Below are 16,459 nucleotides of genomic sequence, written 5' to 3' on the forward strand. Positions count from 1 at the left end.
CCAGAGGAGCCCATGGAAGCGCCGTCTCCGTGTGTCAGGTGGCCCGGTCATTTCAGGAGCACTATTAATATCTGCCTGGTGGGTGGGGCGCCCTGTGTGTGCACGGGGCCTCGGGCGCTGGGGGCGGGAGTGGCGGGCAGCCAGGTGTTTCTGCCCTGCCCAGAATCACTTCCCCAATTTCCTGCCAGCCCGAGGAGGCCGCGCTGGGTGCAGAGCTGACGGGAAGCGAAAGGGCCCTTGGCCCAGGCTGGGCGGGGAAGCCCCGGCTGGTCAGGTGCGTCCAGAGGCAGACCTGTGGCCAGGCAGAGCCGGAGAGGGCCACCAGGTCCCCCTGCTGTTCCGAACCCAGCCCAGCCGGCCCCGGTCCTCGAGGCCCGGCCTCTCTGCGGACCCCCAGCCTGGCCGTCAGTTCCCCACAGCCTGTTTGATCTCTGCGTCCCCCTGCGGCCTGGGCTCCTTCGTGGGCACCTGGTGTGCCCAGTGTCAGCCCCAACACACAGAAGTGCTCTGAAGAGACTGCGGAGAGGCCGTCTGTGGCCCTCCTGGCCCAGCCCTGCGGCCAGCAGTCACTGTGGCCAGTGGCCCTCACTGGTCCCTGCCCCCTCCTGGGAGTTTCCAAAATGGGAAGAAACCCTGAGACTTGAAATCCCCAGGTCCCTGCTGGGCCTGCAGGCTGGACTCCTGGCCTGCTGCTGTAGGGCCCCGGGGACCACAGGGCCAGCTTCCGTCCCTTGATCTCAGGGACCCGACCCTCCACGGTAAACCAGGGAGCGGCAGGAGGGGCTGCAGGGCCTGCCCCGCCCCCCACGCCATGGCCCCCCGCCATTCATCCCTCGACGGGTGTCCCCTGGCCACGTCCCTCAACCCGGTTGCCAGACACCAGGGACTCCTGCCTCGGTTTCCCTGAGGTAACGTGGGCACCAGGGTGTGGGCCTGACGTCCCTCCCACTGTGGTGTGGGCTGGCCGGGCCTGGCCCCTGCACCAGGTGCCCAGGTCGGTGGCCACGGCGGAGGGGCTGCACTGCCAGCCTAGACTGGGTGCTGGGGAAGGTGGGGCTCCCTCTCCTTCCTCTCTGGTGGGCACCCAAGACCCCGGGGCTGGGTGGGCGGGCAGGTGGGGAAGCCAGAGGGAGAAAGAAGGCCCCAGGGAAACGGCCTGCCCGCGTCCTGGCCCGTGGACAGGGGTCTTTGGGAGGGGTTTCACATCGGCACGTTTATTCTCAGAAGCGAGGCCCAGCGCCCTGCAGCAGCTTGTCCGCTGTGCTCAGTGTCCCCGGGCCTGCGGAGCTTCCTGCCTGCCCCCGGGTCCGGTCCCGACGCCGTCCGGGTACCTGCGCAGGGCCAGGTGGGGGCCGCTGAGTCAGATCTGATCTTGGTCCCCGTGTTCCTTCTCTGCCCGCGTGGGAAGCGGTCTCTGCCTTCTCGTCAGCCACGCGGAACGTGTGAAAGGCACCTTGTTAGAGATCCCCCTCCCCGGCCCGGCCTCCCCCAGGCCTCCCACCCTGGACACCTGCCAGCCGTCCTCCTGGGAGCTCTGACCGGGGACATTTGGGCCGCTTCTGGGTTTTCCTGATTCTGGTGGCTCAAGGGGACCAGCCTCTGGGGCTAGAGCAGGCCCCGCCTGAGTGTCCTCGTTCCTGGGGTCCACCCTCCTGGCCAAGGCCTTGCCCCCCAGGCAGGGCCCCATGGACTTTGGAGCCTTCGGGGACGGCAGGGGGGCCGAGCAGACACGGCGGGGGGCAAAGGTTCTGTGGGGGCCCTGCTCCTCCCGTGGAGCCGCCCAGGCCCCTGGGAGGCTGGGAACTGGCACAGCTGCCCCGTGGGGCCCCGCTGGGGACTGACTTGGTGCCATTCTGCTGGGCGACCTCAGGTTGCCGGCCTTGCACTGGCCTTGGTCATTTGGTGGGTTTTCTGCAAGTCTCAGGGGTCTGTCCCGGGACTTTCCTTCTGCCCCCCAGGCCTGGGGGCCAGGGGGCTGGGGGCTTCCGAGCCAGGTCTGAGCCTGGGACTCCCTGGAGGCCCCTCCTGCAGCAGCTGAGCCCCACCTCTGTCCACTGTGAGATGGCTGAGGGGTGGTCAGCCAGGCCAACAACTTAAGTGACCTGAGCAGGACCTTCCTGCTTTCTGGGCCAGGGCAGTTCCCCCTGCCTGTTCTCCAGGCCACACCTGAGCTCTGGGACTGCTTTCCAGCCCCCGCCTCCTCCCCATGCGCCCAGGGCAGGGGTGTCGGGAGAGAGGAGGCCTGCTCGCTCTTCACCGGCCCTGTCTGTGTGTCTGAGTCCCTGAGGCAAGTACCCAGAGGGAAACTTAAGCAGAGGAAAGGTCAGGCCAAGGAGGGGCCAGGAGATGGGCAGCCTGCCTCTGAGGAGTGGGAAGGAGGGAGCCTGGAGGTCTGAGAACTGCATTCCAGACTGCGGCAATAGCTAGTGCAAAGGTCCTGCGGTAGGAGCAGAGGGGAGGCCCATGGGAGCTGCGAAGGGACAGAGAACAGGGAAGGACCCTAGGGCTGCTGAGTGGAGGAGGGGCCCCTCAGTCTTACTCCTGTCCTCAGTTGTCCTTCTGTGAAGCGGGCGGTGCTGGGGACACTGTTGGTAATTATTGACCCACCCATGCCAATAAGGAGGGAGGAAGCCACCCCAGGCAGGAGATGCCTGTGGGGACCCTGTGGCCCAGAAGGAGCCAGGGAGGGAGGGCCACCCCATCCCAGGACAGTAGAGACGGGCGCCCTGCAGTCAGTGCACACCCCCAGTGGCCTCTGCCCGGCCCTCCAGGCTTTGAGCCTCCTGTGGCAGGGCAGGAGGGCCCAGGGTCCGCTGCAGCCTAGAGCGGTCGGGTTGGCGGGCGGCCTGAGGCTGGACCCAGGGAAGCACACAGAGGTCCCTGGGGTCCGGGGAGGCTGGGCCAGAAACCCGGCACATGAGCTCGTCAGGGGCCAGGAGGGGGCCGTGAGCCTGTGACACTCCTGCTGGACTTGGGAGGGGCAGGTGTGGGGGCAGCGTGGGTGGAGGCTTGTCTCTGGGTCAGCAGCCTGGGGTGAGGCCCGCAAGGTCCAGCTGCAGCTTGGGTGGTGCTGCTTATCTCAGCCTCTGCCTGGAAGAGGCTCCGGCGCCTGCCCAGCCTCCCTCCAACGGGGCTGTGGGCTCTGGAGGGGCCACCGCCAACCTCCGGCCTTTCCAGAGGGGCAGGTCCACCTCAGCCTAGGTGTCCACTTGGCAGTGTCGCCTTGTGCCTTTCCAGGGGCTGCTGGGCCACGGGCCAGGAGGGCGCCCTGGACACTGTCCCCTGGGTCCCCACCAGCTGACCCAGGCGGACGTGCCCAGCAGGGGAGTGGAACTAGGGGCCAGAGCCCTATAAAGCTGGGGCAGCTGAGGGTCTGCACGTTCCCTTTATGGCCTCGAATCAATGCCCAGCTCCATGGGGGTCTGACTGCCCTGCCGCTGACCACTTGCCTACCAGGTGGCCTGGAGGCTGATGGCCCTGCCCCCCCCCCCCCCCCCCCCGCCCCAGCTGCTGCGCGCCTGAGGCTGTTTCCGCGCCTGGGGTGTGAGGTCCGTGGCTGGCCCCAAGCCCAGGGCCTTTGCAGTGCTGGGGATGAACCCGGGCTCTGTGCGTGCCAGCTGGTGCTGTCCACTGGCCCTAAGCCACTGAATTTTTATTGCATGCTTTTCTTCAAGAAAAATGGGGAAACTGAGGAAGGAGGCTTTGCCTCTTGTGGGGGCTGGGCCCAGAGGGGCCGTCAGGGGGTGGGCCCCCACCTGACTAGGAAGGGCCCCTAGTGTCCTGGGGCTGTGGTGGCCGATGACTGCAACCTGGGGGCTCACAGAGCAGGAATTTCTTTTTCCTCCGTTGGGGAGGCTGAAGTCGGTCGGTGCTGGGCGGCCCCCCAGGCTCCAGGGAGCCCTCCTGCCTTGCCCAGCCCCGGGGCTCCAGGTCCTGGCCTGTGGTCTGTGTTAGGGCCAGGGCAGGCCAGTGTGGCCCCACCGTATGCAATGACCTCTGAAATAAAGCCCCTGAGGTGGCGGGGGCCGTGAGCGTTGGAGCCCGGTGCCAGGTCCTCGGTGGCAGGCCTCAGGCCCCTCGGCCTCCGTGCATCTTGGCTCAGCTTGTGATGTTGCAGCCAGAGAAACCCTGTCCACTGGGTGTTCGGGGGCCATTGCTGGGTTCTGGGCCCATGCGGACACTGGGCCAGGGCAGACCGGACCCCGGACCCAGGCCCAGCCCAGGTTACAGGCCCAGCCCCACGTGGACATGTGCACGTCCCCAGGATCGTCCCACTGCAGCCAGCCACGTCTACCTGCAGGCCCGGCACCCCTCGGGCAGCCGGAGGGAAAGGGCCTCCCTGGCCACCATAAATCAGCACAGGAATGCGGGCCGGCCAGTCTGGCGCTGGCCGGGGTGGGGCGTAGACAAAGGCCCAGCTGCTGGCCCTCTGCTTGGCCTCCGCCACCCAGGGCAGAGGTCTGGGCTCGAGGTACCACCACCCCTTTCCGGAAGGCCCCCCTCGTCTCGATTATACAGATGGGGAAACTGAGGCCCAGAGAGGTGTAGGTTGGCAGAAGGGTGGCCAGGCATGTCCTGGGGACAGCACGGTGCTTTGGCCATGCTCTTGGGACCTAATGACAGATGATCCTCCCTGGGCCTAATGGGTGGTTTCAAGGCCCCCCGCAGCCAGCCCCCCACATTCCCAAGCTGAATCTGAAGCCTGGTATTTGCTTCTGCCCCTCCTCAGCAAATTGGCCCCTCGCACTGCACCTTCTAGCCATGTCTGCCTACTGCCCCCGCATGGCGCGTACCCCTGCCCACCCACAAAACCCCACCGGCTGGCCAGCGGGGCCAGGGACCCCGTGTCCCAGAGGGTCCCCCACGTTGGTTCCTCCCTGGCCGGAGCAGCAGGATGGAGCGGGAGGGTCTCTGGGCCACCAGGCCCCGGCACTCCCAGGCTGTGCCCCTCGCCCGTGTGCAGGCCGCGGGAAGGGTCCCAGGCCGGGGTGTCTTGTGACCCCTGTGAGCTCTGGTGATGCTGAAGGGACCTTGGGAATGGCAGGGAGACAGGTGACCTACCCCTGGATCCAGAGGAGAGATGGGGACGCGGGGGGACGCCGACGTGGCCTGCAGGGGGATTCCCTTGTCCAGCCCCAGGTGAGCCGGGGCCGCCTGCTCATGTGCGTCCCCCTCCTGGAGCCGGGCCCCTCTCCTGCTGTCAGCGCCCACTAGCCCGCCCCCTCTGCCCCTGCAGCTCTATGAACTGGACGGGGACCCCAAGAGGAAGGAGTTCCTGGACGACCTGTTCACCTTCATGCAGAAGCGAGGTGAGTCCCCGCCCGGGCCCTGGAGAGTTCCGGGGCTCTCAGCTGGGCCCCAGGAGGGGCCTGATGGCAGAGGCAGGCCCCGCCCTGGGGTCTGGCCGGGAAGCAGCGGGCAGGAGAAAGCCTGCGTCTCCCTCACACCCCTGGTACTGGCCCAAGTGCCTCGCAGCCATGACCCCCGATCCCCCTGGGTGGACGCCCACCTGCGAAGGGCCTCATGACCTCAGCCCTGAGAAGAGGGGGGTGACGAGAGGGGAGGGCCGGCCACGGGCAGTTCTGGACTGGCGTCCGGTGGGGAGGCAGAGACCCTGACCAGAGGCAGGCGGCTCCCCAGCTCCAGGCTCAGGCCCGGGGACAGGAGTCGGGGGACTAAGTGTCTCCAGCAGCGGCCTCCACAGCCGGACCCTCTGCCTAAAGTGGCCAGTGGGCAGGCAGAACCTCTTCTTGCCCCCTGAGCCCTGGTCAGCTGAATGGCGTCCTGCCGCAGTGTGGGCGGCCAGCCTCCTGGAGCCCTGGACAGCCCCTGCTTTTCAGGGGAAGAAAGGCTCAGAGAGTTCCGCCAGCTCCCGGTTCAGGGCTGTGGCCCAGCGCTGGCTTTGTGTGGGCCTCTGCCGGCTTCTGTAAACACAGGCCACCAGGCCCTGCCACCGGAAGGGCAGGGGAAGGGGGGCCGCAGCCTCAGACCTCACTGCCCAGCAGCCTGGGGTTAACCCCTCCTGTGCCGGTGGGAACTCAGGGTGGTCCCGGGGTGGGAGCCCTGTGTGTTATCTGAGGCCAGCTTTGCCGTTGCTGGCCAGAGAGATGGCCCCTCCGTCTTTATCACCCCGTTCACACCTGCCTGTGCCCCACCCCCACACCCCAGGGGCTCGGGTCCCCCAGACCCAGAACCACCACTGTGCCCCGGCCCTAGTGCCCATCCCCAGTGCCCGGGCAGACTTGTCTCCCACTCTGCACCCTGGACAGTGTGACCTGGATCTCCCGCCCCTTCTTTACTCCAATCAGAGCAAGAATATTTATTTTCCTGCCTCAGAAAGGGAAAACCTCCAACCGAATTTCTCCCAGAATTTACTGGGGGCTGAAAGGGAGGGGGGAAGTCCTGTCTGCACCCTGCCGCCTCCCTGGCCGTCCGTCCCGCCCTCCGCGTCTCTGCCGGGCCTCTGAGGTGCTCCTGGTGTTCCTCGAACCTCGGCAGAGACAGGATGGCCTCGTGGGGCTGGGTGTGGCTGCCTCGCTTGGCCCGTGAGGCCATGAACAGGGCAGGGCTGAGCAGGGCAGCCGGGACTCGGCTTGTCCTCTTACCTCCCTTTGGGGCTGAAAAATGGAATTTGGGTGCCATGGTGCCTCTAGGGCTCCCCCTCCTCCACCAGCCAGGTTCCCTCGTCCCACTTTTTTTATTTCTTATATTTTTGGTTGTCAGAGGGTTTTAATTTTTATGTTGTGCTGAGAATCGAACCCAGTGCTTCACACGTGGTAGGGAGTGAGTGCTCTACCACTGAGCTCCAGCCTTTTGTAAAATTTTTAAATTCTGAGACAGGGTCTCGTTAAGTTGTTCAGGCTGACCTCAGACTTGGGGACCTTCTGCCTCAGCCTCCTGAGTTGCTGGACAGCAGACGTGTCCCACGGTGTGCAGCGTCACTGGGAGTTTGCAACTTGGAAAGGCCTGGGAGATGCTGGGCCCAGGAGACAGAGTGCTAGTGTGTGCCCAGGGTGGGTGGGCTGGCTCCTGAGTCAAAGGGGGTCATGCCCTGCAGTGGGGCTGCTGGTCACTGAGTCCCTGCTGGGTGCTAGGCTGAGTGACCCCGTAAGGCAGGACCGCCAACAGGCCCCAGCAGGAGATGACCTCTCCCCAGCCCCGTTCCAGAGGTGGGTGTGATATGAGGGGCTTGGCCTGCCCGGGGCTGGGGGCGAGCCAGGCTTGAGGCTGGAGTATGTGCAAAGCCCTGAGCAGCCAGGTGGGCAGGGGCAGCAGGGGCCAGTCTGCAGCAGGCTGTGGGCAGAGGAGGTTGGGGCAGGCAGTGGGTGCAGATGGACCCTCCTTGGGCTTGCCCCCCGCCCTCCTCTGCCCGCAGACCGGCCTGGCTAGCCTCCCTCACCCACCACCTCACCTGCAGCTCTGCCATCTACCAGATGGGAGGCCCCTGGGGACCCAGGCCCAGGTCATCTAGCTGGAGATGAGTCTGCGACCCTCACATGTCCCCCAGGTTGGCCTGTGGCCCCGGGAGGTCAGTGCTGCCCCAGAGCGAGCTGAGGCAGAGCTGTCCCCCGTGCTGCAGGGGTCTGGCCGGAGGCGACAGTCCCGAGGGGACCTGGGGCCAGGTCAGCGACCTGTGTGGCCGTGGGGACAGGGGTGCTCCTGGCCTGGAGCCGTGACGGTGCCTGGCCCCCGATGCCTGGGGTGTGACTGTGGCTGCCCAGCTCACCACGCGCCCACCTACAGGCACGCCGGTGAACCGGATCCCCATCATGGCCAAGCAGGTGCTGGACCTGTTCATGCTGTACGTGCTGGTCACGGAGAAGGGCGGCCTCGTGGAGGTCATCAACAAGAAGCTGTGGCGCGAGATCACCAAGGGCCTGAACCTGCCCACCTCCATCACCAGTGCCGCCTTCACCCTGCGCACCCAGTGAGTGGGCCGCCCGGCGCGGGGGGCCTGCGGGCGGCCGTCCCGGGGCCCCGGGGGCCTGGGGCAGAGGTGCCACCCTGTCCCCTGCCCACAGGTACATGAAGTACCTGTACCCCTACGAGTGCGAGAGGCGGGGCCTCAGCAGCCCCAGCGAGCTCCAGGCCGCCATCGACAGCAACCGCCGAGAGGGCCGGCGCCAGAGCTTCGGGGGCTCGCTCTTCACCTACTCTCCGGGCGGGGCCCACAGCACGCTGTCCTCGCCCAAGCTGCCCGTGCCCTCCCTGGGCCTGGCGGCCAGCACCAACGGCAGCTCCATCACCCCGGCCCCCAAGATCAAGAAAGGTAGGGGCCACCTGGGGCTCTGTCCAGCTTCACCTGGGGTCTCTGCTCTCCAGAGAGCCGTGACGAACCCCAACACGGACACGGAAGAGGGCTGCTGTCCTCACGTGTAGTGCCCAGGGCAGACCCACACCCAGCCCACGGACGTCTCTGGTCGGTCCTGACCTCCCAGTTCTTTGCCAAAGCAGACATCACACATCGAGCACGATTTTCTCATCTCTGCCCGCGGCAGACATTACCAACAGAGCGTGCTCCTCCTGAGCCCGCAGACCCCTCATCAGGGCAGCCTGCGGACTGGCGCGCCACAGACGTTACTGGGCAATCACTATATTTTTTCCCTCTGAGCTTTGGAGTCCCTCTCGACACTGTCCCGTCACCTTGACCCTTAAACCACCTGGGAAGCTGTTGTTAGATGCCCCTGGGCAGGTCACTGTCCCTCTCTGAGCTGGCTTTCCTCATGCGGAAAGAAAGGGAGATGATCTCTGTGGGGTCGTCAGGAGCCTGTGGTGAGCAAGGGCTTGGTACAGCGGGCGAGGCACACGGGCCTGAGGCCGAGCCACGGTCTCTCCCCTGCTGAGCCTCCGAGTCCTTCCTCACGCCTGCCCGGGGCCTGGGGACCCCCAGCAGTTCCCGTTTCCCACCTGCCTGCCACACAGGCTGAGGACCCTTCCTCCCAGGGCCGTCCTCACAGCCCGAGAGTGAGGCTGGGCTGACCCCAGCTCATGCAGCCCTCTGTGGACGTGCTGCCTCGCAGCCTCGGGGGTCCCAGCCACACCTACGATGGCTGCCGAGCGCCCTGTCCAGGCCCCATGCCTGGGGTCAGGGAGACAAGGGTGAGACAGAGATGGCGGTTCTGACCCGGGAGGTCCGCAGACACGGGGGAACAGGGGCAGGGCGCTCCTGGGAAGGCAGCGTCTGTGTGGAGACCAGAGATTTCTGAGGCAGAAAGCACAGTGTCACCAAGGTCCAGAGTGGAGAGCCAGCAAGTAGAGGCAGCGCCAGGTGCAGACTTAGAAAGAACGTTCAGGGAGAAGATGCCAAGGGTCAGAGTGGCACCCTGGTGTGGGAAGACGGGGATGTCTGCCCGCTGGTTCTGGAGCCGGGCTGCGCCTGGACTGCCAGCCGAGCCCTCACGGCTCTGCGGCTTGGGGAGAGCTTCTGTCCGTGCTAAGTGGGTTTCTCCCGTGGACGTTGGCAGGTGCTTGGGTCACCGGGGAGCCCCTGCCCTTGGTTCATGGCCAGATCCGACCGCAGGGCAGCTGCTGGCACTGGAGGCGGCAGCCCACTGTCCCGGTGCGGGGGACCTGCCGACAGTGGCCCTCTGGCGAGGCTGAGCACCTCCTCTGAGAGGTGTCTGTCCACACCCTGCCTGGGTGGAGCGCGAGGCAGGCCCGTCCTCCTGACCACCGACTCCTCTCCTCTCTGTCTAGAGGAGGACTTGGCCATCCCCATCACGGTCCCTGGCCGCCTGCCCGTGTCCCTGGCGGGCCACCCGGTGGTGGCTGCCCAGGCCGCCGCAGTGCAGGCCGCGGCAGCCCAGGCCGCTGTGGCAGCCCAGGCCGCTGCTCTGGAGCAGCTTCGGGAGAAGCTGGAATCTGGGGAGCCCCCTGAGAAGAAGATGGCCCTGGTCACTGACGAGCAGCAGCGGCTCATGCAGCGAGCACTGCAGCAGAACTTCCTGGCCATGACGGCGCAGCTGCCCATGAGCATCCGGATCAACAGCCAAGGTACCAACCTAGCACCCAGACCCTGTGTGCTGAGGGCCTCTGAGCCCAGGCCCGCAGAGTGTGGGCAGGTCCCTAAGAAAAGGGCCAGGGGACCCGGGGGAGGGGCGGCTAGACAGTGAAGTCACATGAAACGCTGCTGGCTTCCTTCTCACGGGGGATCTGCAAGTGAGCACAGAGATGTCACCACCTGCCAGAGTTGATTCCTATCGAGCCTTGACCAGGATATGGGGACATGGCCCCCTGGGTCCTGCTGGTGGGAGTGTGAAAAGGTGACCGACTATTTGGCAATCCCTTCTACAGTAGAACATGTCCTTGCCCCGTGACCCAGAGCTGCCTGCTGGTATCCAGAGCAGGGACTTGTGCAAGTGCACAAGCAGCTGCCCAGCGTGACAAGACGGCTCCTGGGCTTGCGGGCTCAGGCCCTGCTCTGCTCCCGCCTACCCGCGTCCCCTGCAGACTTTGAGCCCTTTGTGGATGACTTTTAACACCTAATACAATGTAAATGCTGGGTACGTAGTTGTTACACTGTATTGTCCGGAGTCTGTCCAGGCATAATTTTTTTCTTGCACTGGAGATGGAATCCAGGGACACTCTTAATTACTGAGCTATGCCATAGCCCTTTGGGGAAAAAAAAAATTATTTTGAGACAGGGTCTCACTAAATTGCAGAAGTTGGCCTTGACCATCCTCCTGCCTCAGCCTCCCAAGGGCCTGGCTCCAGTGTGCTGTTCTTCCCACTGTTTTCCATGCACAGTTGTTGGGTCTGTAGGTGCAGAACCTGTGGAGACAGAGGGCCAAGGGCATGTCAGGGTGTGTGTTGTGGTCACCCTAAAGTAAGCCGATTGGGTCTTCTGGTGTCTCCTAAGATTCAGAGTCATGGAAAAAGCTAACTGTGGACAGTTCTTACCTTTTTGTTTCTGCTTGACAAATGCAGTCGTATTGGTGTGGCACCCACACCTGAGAAGCCCAAGGGGGGCTGGGGAGGACGCTGCCCACGTATTTGTGGTCATCCTGACAGGTTTCTTCTCCCCACAGCCTCGGAGAGTCGCCAGGACTCGGCTGTGAACCTGACGGGCTCCAATGGCAGCAACAGTATTAGCATGTCGGTGGAGATCAACGGCATCATGTACACAGGTGAGTCCCGGCCTTGCACCACCTGGCCACTGCTTGCCCGGGCCATGGGCGTCCCGGGTGGGCCCAGCGCCTCTGCTGTGTGTGTGTGGGGGGGGGTTGTAAAGGCAGGGTCTTCCCAAGGCAGGCCCCACGTGGTGTCCTCTTTCTTTGAGATGGGGGTCCCACTTGGTTGGGTCTCAGACTCCTGGGCTCAGGTGGTCTTCCTGCCTCAGCCTCCTGGCGGCTGGACAGGGGCTTCTCACCACACCCACCAATCTCCTCTTTGTTTCCTTTTTTCTTTTGGTGCTGGAATGGGAACCCAAGGCCTCCCGTGAGGGCGCTAAGCACTGGGCTGCCCCGGAGGCCGGGGCTGGGGGCAGCTGTGGGGAGCTGCAGGGCGGGGCTCTGGCAGGGTCCAGAGCACCCCAGAGAGGGCGGAGAAGCTTACACTCCGCGGGGTCAGAGCGCGGAGGTGGCCCGTCCTGCATGACGTCTCTCTTTCCGTCCCCTGTCAGGAGTGCTGTTCGCCCAGCCGCCGGCCCCCGCGCCACCCTCGGCTCCCAGTAAGGGCGGTGGCGGCAGCAACTCGGGCGGCGGCAGCCGGGGAGCATCGGGCGGGACCAGCGGCGGCGCGGGCGGGCAGGCCGGGCCTGCAGGACTGCCCGGGCCCCCCACCTCTACCTCAGATACCTCGCTGCCTTAGCCGCCCCTGCCGCCACCAGCGCCGCCACCACCCCCGGAGCACGCCCTGCGGGGCCCTGCGCAAAGGTGCGTGGTGCGCGGGAGGGAGAGGCCTCCAGGAAGCCAGCCGACGCCAAAAAGGAAAGAAAATATATACATATATAAATATATATATATAAAGCAAATTTAATAAAACAGGGAGAACGGGGAACACGGGAAGTCTCAGGTTTCAGACACCGAGAGGAACTGCCAGGACCACGAGGAGCCAGCCCCGCGCCGGGGCGCGCTGTGCGCTCCGCTCCCTCGCCAGCCTGCGCCCGCGCCGAGCGGGACCCCTGAGCCACAGCCACTGAATTTGTTTTTTCCTGATGCTTTGGAAACTTACTTTCTTTCTTTTTTTTTTTTTTTAAATAGCGATGTTCAAATTCTATAGGTTTTTAAAAGGTTTCCGGGTTTGTTTGTAAATACTCTATTTTATTCTTGGGGAGGGGGGTCAAACTTTAGGAAAAGGAATATCTATATATCTATATATCTATATATTTGTGTTCATTCAGGGAAACGGACTTGAAAGCAAACACACCAACCCGGTAATAACTGTATTCTCCCGGGGACACGCGGGCTCCCGCCCCATCCCGTGGCCACGGACCGCTGGCCCGGCCACTCAGGTGCACTCCGGGCGAGCGGCTGGCAGGGCGGCGCATGCGCCGTTCGTGGGCCCACTCGGGGTTCCCGGGACGCCGTCCATGGTGCTGGCTCCAGCTGCCGGGCCTCAATTCAGGGACCTGGAACTCTTAACCAGGAAGTAGAAAGGGCCTGGAGCTTGGGAGGGGACTTCGCGGTGGCAGCCCCCAGGCTTCTGACTCAGGGACGAATATGCTGGACTCTTTTGCCTAAAAGGGCTATTTTGGGGACTATCCATGTATGGGAATGGGGTGCAGCCGGGCCTAGCTCAGGGTGAGGATTTTGGGGCCACGGATCCCCAGCACCCCACCCCCACATTCTCATCTCTTTCCTTTGTCTTCTCTTCACCCCGTTTGCCAGGGGCTGAGGCTCCTCATGGTTTTACAGGGACAGTAAATAGAGGCCACGAAGGACCCTAGTCCACCCAGGTCAGTAGGTGTCCTCCGTGCCGGGCAGAGCTGGGCTTCGATTCTGCCACAGCCACGGGGCAGAAACTCGCCCGTCCCCACCTGGGTTCAGGGAAGGCCCCTGGGCGAGCTCAGCTCCCTGTCCCTGGAGCCTGGGTCGCTCTGGCTGGGCCCAGGTGAGCCTGGGAGCGCTAATTGGGCCCAGGGCACCTGGCCTGCTGGGCCCCAGACCTCAGGCAGGCTCCTGGCCTGGCAGAGTCCTTTCCTGTCTTTGAGAGGGAGGGGATCCTTTTCTTCCTAGGTCTCAGGGCCGTTCACAGGCCCCCCCCTCCCAGGAGGGGTGGGGCCCTCCAGAGCTCTTGGCTTTTCTTCTGGAAGGTTCTGCCTGCCTCATCTTGGGGGCAGGCATCTTAGCAGCACAATCATTCCTGGGAGTGGGGGTCTTTTTGTCCCAAGACTCAATCTTGCCCCCTCTCCGAGAACCATCTGGACTCTGTCCAAAATCTGCTCCTTCAGCCTCCTGGCCACAACGCTGCAGCCAGCGGCCTTGGGGGCTGCAGCCCCTTGTCCCGTGCCAGGGCCCCGTGTGGGGACTGTCCACTGCACATTTCTTTCTACCTCAGGTCTGACTTTTGATGCCAAAAACTGGCCCAGTGGCCACCCAGGTACTCAGCGCGCAGGGCCAGGGCCACCTCCACCTGCCCCCTCAGGTGAAGCGTGGGTGGTGTGCTTGTGGGGACCCACTTCGGGGTGTGTGGCGGGCCAGCTTTGCACGAGGACTGGATCCTGACTCAGGGACCTGGCCTGCCGGCTGCTCGATGCGTATAGGACCCTGGAGCCCTGGCAGCCATGTATGGGAGTCTCTGGGACCCTGTGTCCCCGCAGGCAGGAGGGTGGGCCCTGAGTGGCCTGCCTGTCTCCTGGCCAGTCTGCTGGTAGGGGTTCTAAGGAGTGTCTTTCTGGGGCACAGCTCAGCACCCCATTATGCAAACATGGAAGGGGTGACCTGCCAGGCCCAGGGGACTTGGGTGTGTGTACTGTCCACTGGCACCTTGGGTCTTGGGTGGGCACAGCCAGCAGGCTCCCAGACTCAGGGCGCAGGGTCTAGCAGGGTCCTGGAAGTGAGTGGGGCCCTGGGCGGGGCTGTCCCCCTGTCCACTGTGGGCGAGGTTGGGGGCATGGGGCCTCCGGGCGGTGTTTAGAGTTGTGGTTCTACAGTCACATCTTTCTCTGACCGTTTGGCCCACCTTCCTTCATTGCTTTCCGTTGAATTTTGGCTTTTGCATTTTTTCTTGGCAAACACAAGCTCAGCCTTTCATCTCGAAGGTCAAAGTTTCAGTTTCTCGGGGGCTTGTCAGATGGCGTGCAGATCACGCCCAAACTCAGGTAAAGGGGAAAAAACTTAAAAAAAAAAAAAAAAGTATAAACTGCTGTCTACCTCTGGCTGGGCCCCTGTCACACTGCGGCCAGGGCAGGGTGACCTGCATCTATCTCAGTTTTTGCAGAACATTCAGGTATTAAAAGGAAAAAAAAAAAAGGCAAAAGACAAAAAGACCCCCCAAAAAAGTGTGATTTTGAAATTTAAAAGAACACTGAAAGTTTACATTTTATAACATTATTATGCAGATTGTATTTAAACTTCAGAAATATTTAAGACAATTGTAACCATGTAAAGCTGATGAGATATTAAAACAAGACAACTCTTCTGACTTTAACAGAACAATGTCTCCTGTGCTGTTTTTTGGGGAGCAGCGCCCTTGGCCAGGCCACGTGGGGTGGGCCGTCCTAGGGCGGGCAGTCTGGCCGCCTCCACCTTGAGTCTCAGGTTGGTGCCAGCAGGTAGAAGGTGCCGGCTACAGGGGAGTCCTGAACTGGGGCCTGTACCCCAGGGAGCCTGGGCCATGACAGGTGTCTGGCATCCCCACTGGGTAGGTACAGGCCACAGCCCCCAGAGGCCCAGGACCCCGTTCAGGCCTACACATCCACTGTGCTGAGGGGGCCCTGGTTTAAGCCATGGCTCAGAAGTGACTCCCTGGCCTCCCCCTGAGCTTTCAGCTGGTCAGCAGGGGGCAGGGCCGGCCATAGCTTCTGGCCCCCAGCCCCAAGAGGCTCCCTGCCTGGGGGTGCTGGGTGACCCTGGGTCATGTGACCGGCACCGCGTGGCAGGTGCCCTGCTTGCTGACTGGAGCCACAGTCCTGTGGTTCTCAGGTCTGAAAATCTCCTTTTCGTCCCGTGTGACCCCGACACACAGGCTCCCTCCCGCGACTCACCCACCAGGACGTCATCCGGGTCCTCTGGGCCTGGGCACGTGACTCCTGCCCCTGCCCTCAGGGACAGCCCAGCAGAAGCCGCCTGACACAGCTGGGGCTCCCTGCTCCCTGGGCCTCCCCTGGGGTTGGCTTTCCCTCCAAGGGCTCATTGCCAGCCTGACCCCAGGGTCCTGCTGGAGACCAGGCCTCGGGGTCCAGGTACCGCAGGTGTGGCCTCCAGGAAGCAGACTCCCAGAACCAGGGAGCCAGATGAAAGAAGTGCCCGCTGACCTCCCTGTTCACACTCAAGGGCAGCATGGCTAGGTGGGCAGGCACAGACTGGCCACCTGGTTCCCCTGCCCCCAAGTTCTGGCCAGGGCTGGCCTGGGCTGCTCCCTCTCCAGGCTGCCTCTCTACCCCCAGCCCTGGCTCCCGCAGTCACCTGAGGCCTGTATCCAACGCCTGCCAGAGAGAAACAGCCCTGCCACAAATCCATCTGCCACCACTCCCAGAGGGGGTTGGCCCCTCAGTCCCTGGACCCCCAGGGAGATAAGGACAGGGATCAAAAACAAAAGGCCCCTCTCCAGCAAAGTGGACCGTCCAGTCCTGCAGCTTCATTCCTCAGCCAGGTGCCTCAGGGAGGGAGTTGAGGGGCCCTGAGGCCACACAGCCCTGGGGACACAGCCAGGATCCAGCCCCCATCCTCCCCAGCCCACAGGGGTCAGCAGAGGCCAGGGGCTGGCTTGGTCTCAAAGAGGGGGTGGTGACTGAGTCACCTGTCCTCCCTCTGCCCTCAGTGTGGACCAGGGCTGCCCTGAGGACAGCTGGACCTTGCTGGCGTGGTCTGCGGTCAGGGTAGGGGGTGGGCCAGAGGGAGGGTGTGGGTCTCAGCTCCAGTTTCCTGGGAGGCTGCCCCACCCCCACACTCCCAGCCTCAGATGGAGGACAGGCGCCCAGCTGGCACCAAGATCTAGTAACTGGGTGGTCTGGGGACGCCCCCAAGTGTGGCTTTTATCCAGCAGCTCTGACAACTGGTCAGTCCTCATTCCAGGAGCCAGGCTGGGGGTGGGGTGACCTCTGACCCTGCAAGGCAGTCCAGCCAGCAGGTCCCCGGAGGGGAGAAGGGAGGGCCACACTTGCCTGGCCTGTGAGGGGGATGACCACAGGCCAGCTGCCCAGCCTGCCCTGCCAGACCATCTACCACAAGGGCCTCTTTTGGGCTTGGAGTCCCTACACCTCTTGTGGACACCCACAGGGCCTAAGATCCTGGAACCCAGGAACTCAGAGGCTTCCGGTTCAGACTCCCCTGGGGACGCGGCCAGGGTGCCTCCTAGC

General features: G+C 63.7%; 1 protein-coding gene and 1 long non-coding RNA gene across 6 annotated transcripts in view; one reads left to right on the forward strand and one right to left on the reverse strand.

Annotated features, from left to right (window-relative positions):
- Arid3a (AT-rich interaction domain 3A) overlaps positions 1-12,295 on the forward strand; it is a 25,456-nt gene extending 13,161 nt beyond the window's left edge. For 3 of the 5 annotated variants that reach the window (XM_078032318.1, XM_078032307.1, XM_078032314.1), the window contains exons 4-9: positions 5,237-5,309; positions 7,744-7,927; positions 8,022-8,269; positions 9,697-9,993; positions 11,028-11,126; positions 11,621-12,295. In XM_078032318.1, coding sequence (XP_077888444.1) covers positions 5,237-5,309; positions 7,744-7,927; positions 8,022-8,269; positions 9,697-9,993; positions 11,028-11,126; positions 11,621-11,808 — 1,089 coding nt within the window. In that variant the 3' untranslated portion in view covers positions 11,809-12,295. Of the gene's footprint in view, positions 1-3,400; positions 5,140-5,236; positions 5,310-7,743; positions 7,928-8,021; positions 8,270-9,696; positions 9,994-11,027; positions 11,127-11,620 lie in introns of those variants that run through there. The other 2 variants (XM_078032325.1, XM_078032322.1) reach the window with 2 other exon arrangements.
- On the reverse strand, positions 1,195-1,911 carry LOC144370872 (uncharacterized). The gene is made up of 2 exons (XR_013430911.1): positions 1,511-1,911; positions 1,195-1,331 (listed from the first exon to the last, which is right to left on the reverse strand). It is a non-coding gene; the product is annotated as an uncharacterized LOC144370872 (long non-coding RNA).
- Positions 12,296-16,459: the final 4,164 nt, after the last annotated feature.

Source organism: Ictidomys tridecemlineatus, chromosome 2 (assembly GCF_052094955.1).
Source record: "Ictidomys tridecemlineatus isolate mIctTri1 chromosome 2, mIctTri1.hap1, whole genome shotgun sequence".
Classification (NCBI taxonomy): Eukaryota; Metazoa; Chordata; class Mammalia; order Rodentia; family Sciuridae; genus Ictidomys; species Ictidomys tridecemlineatus.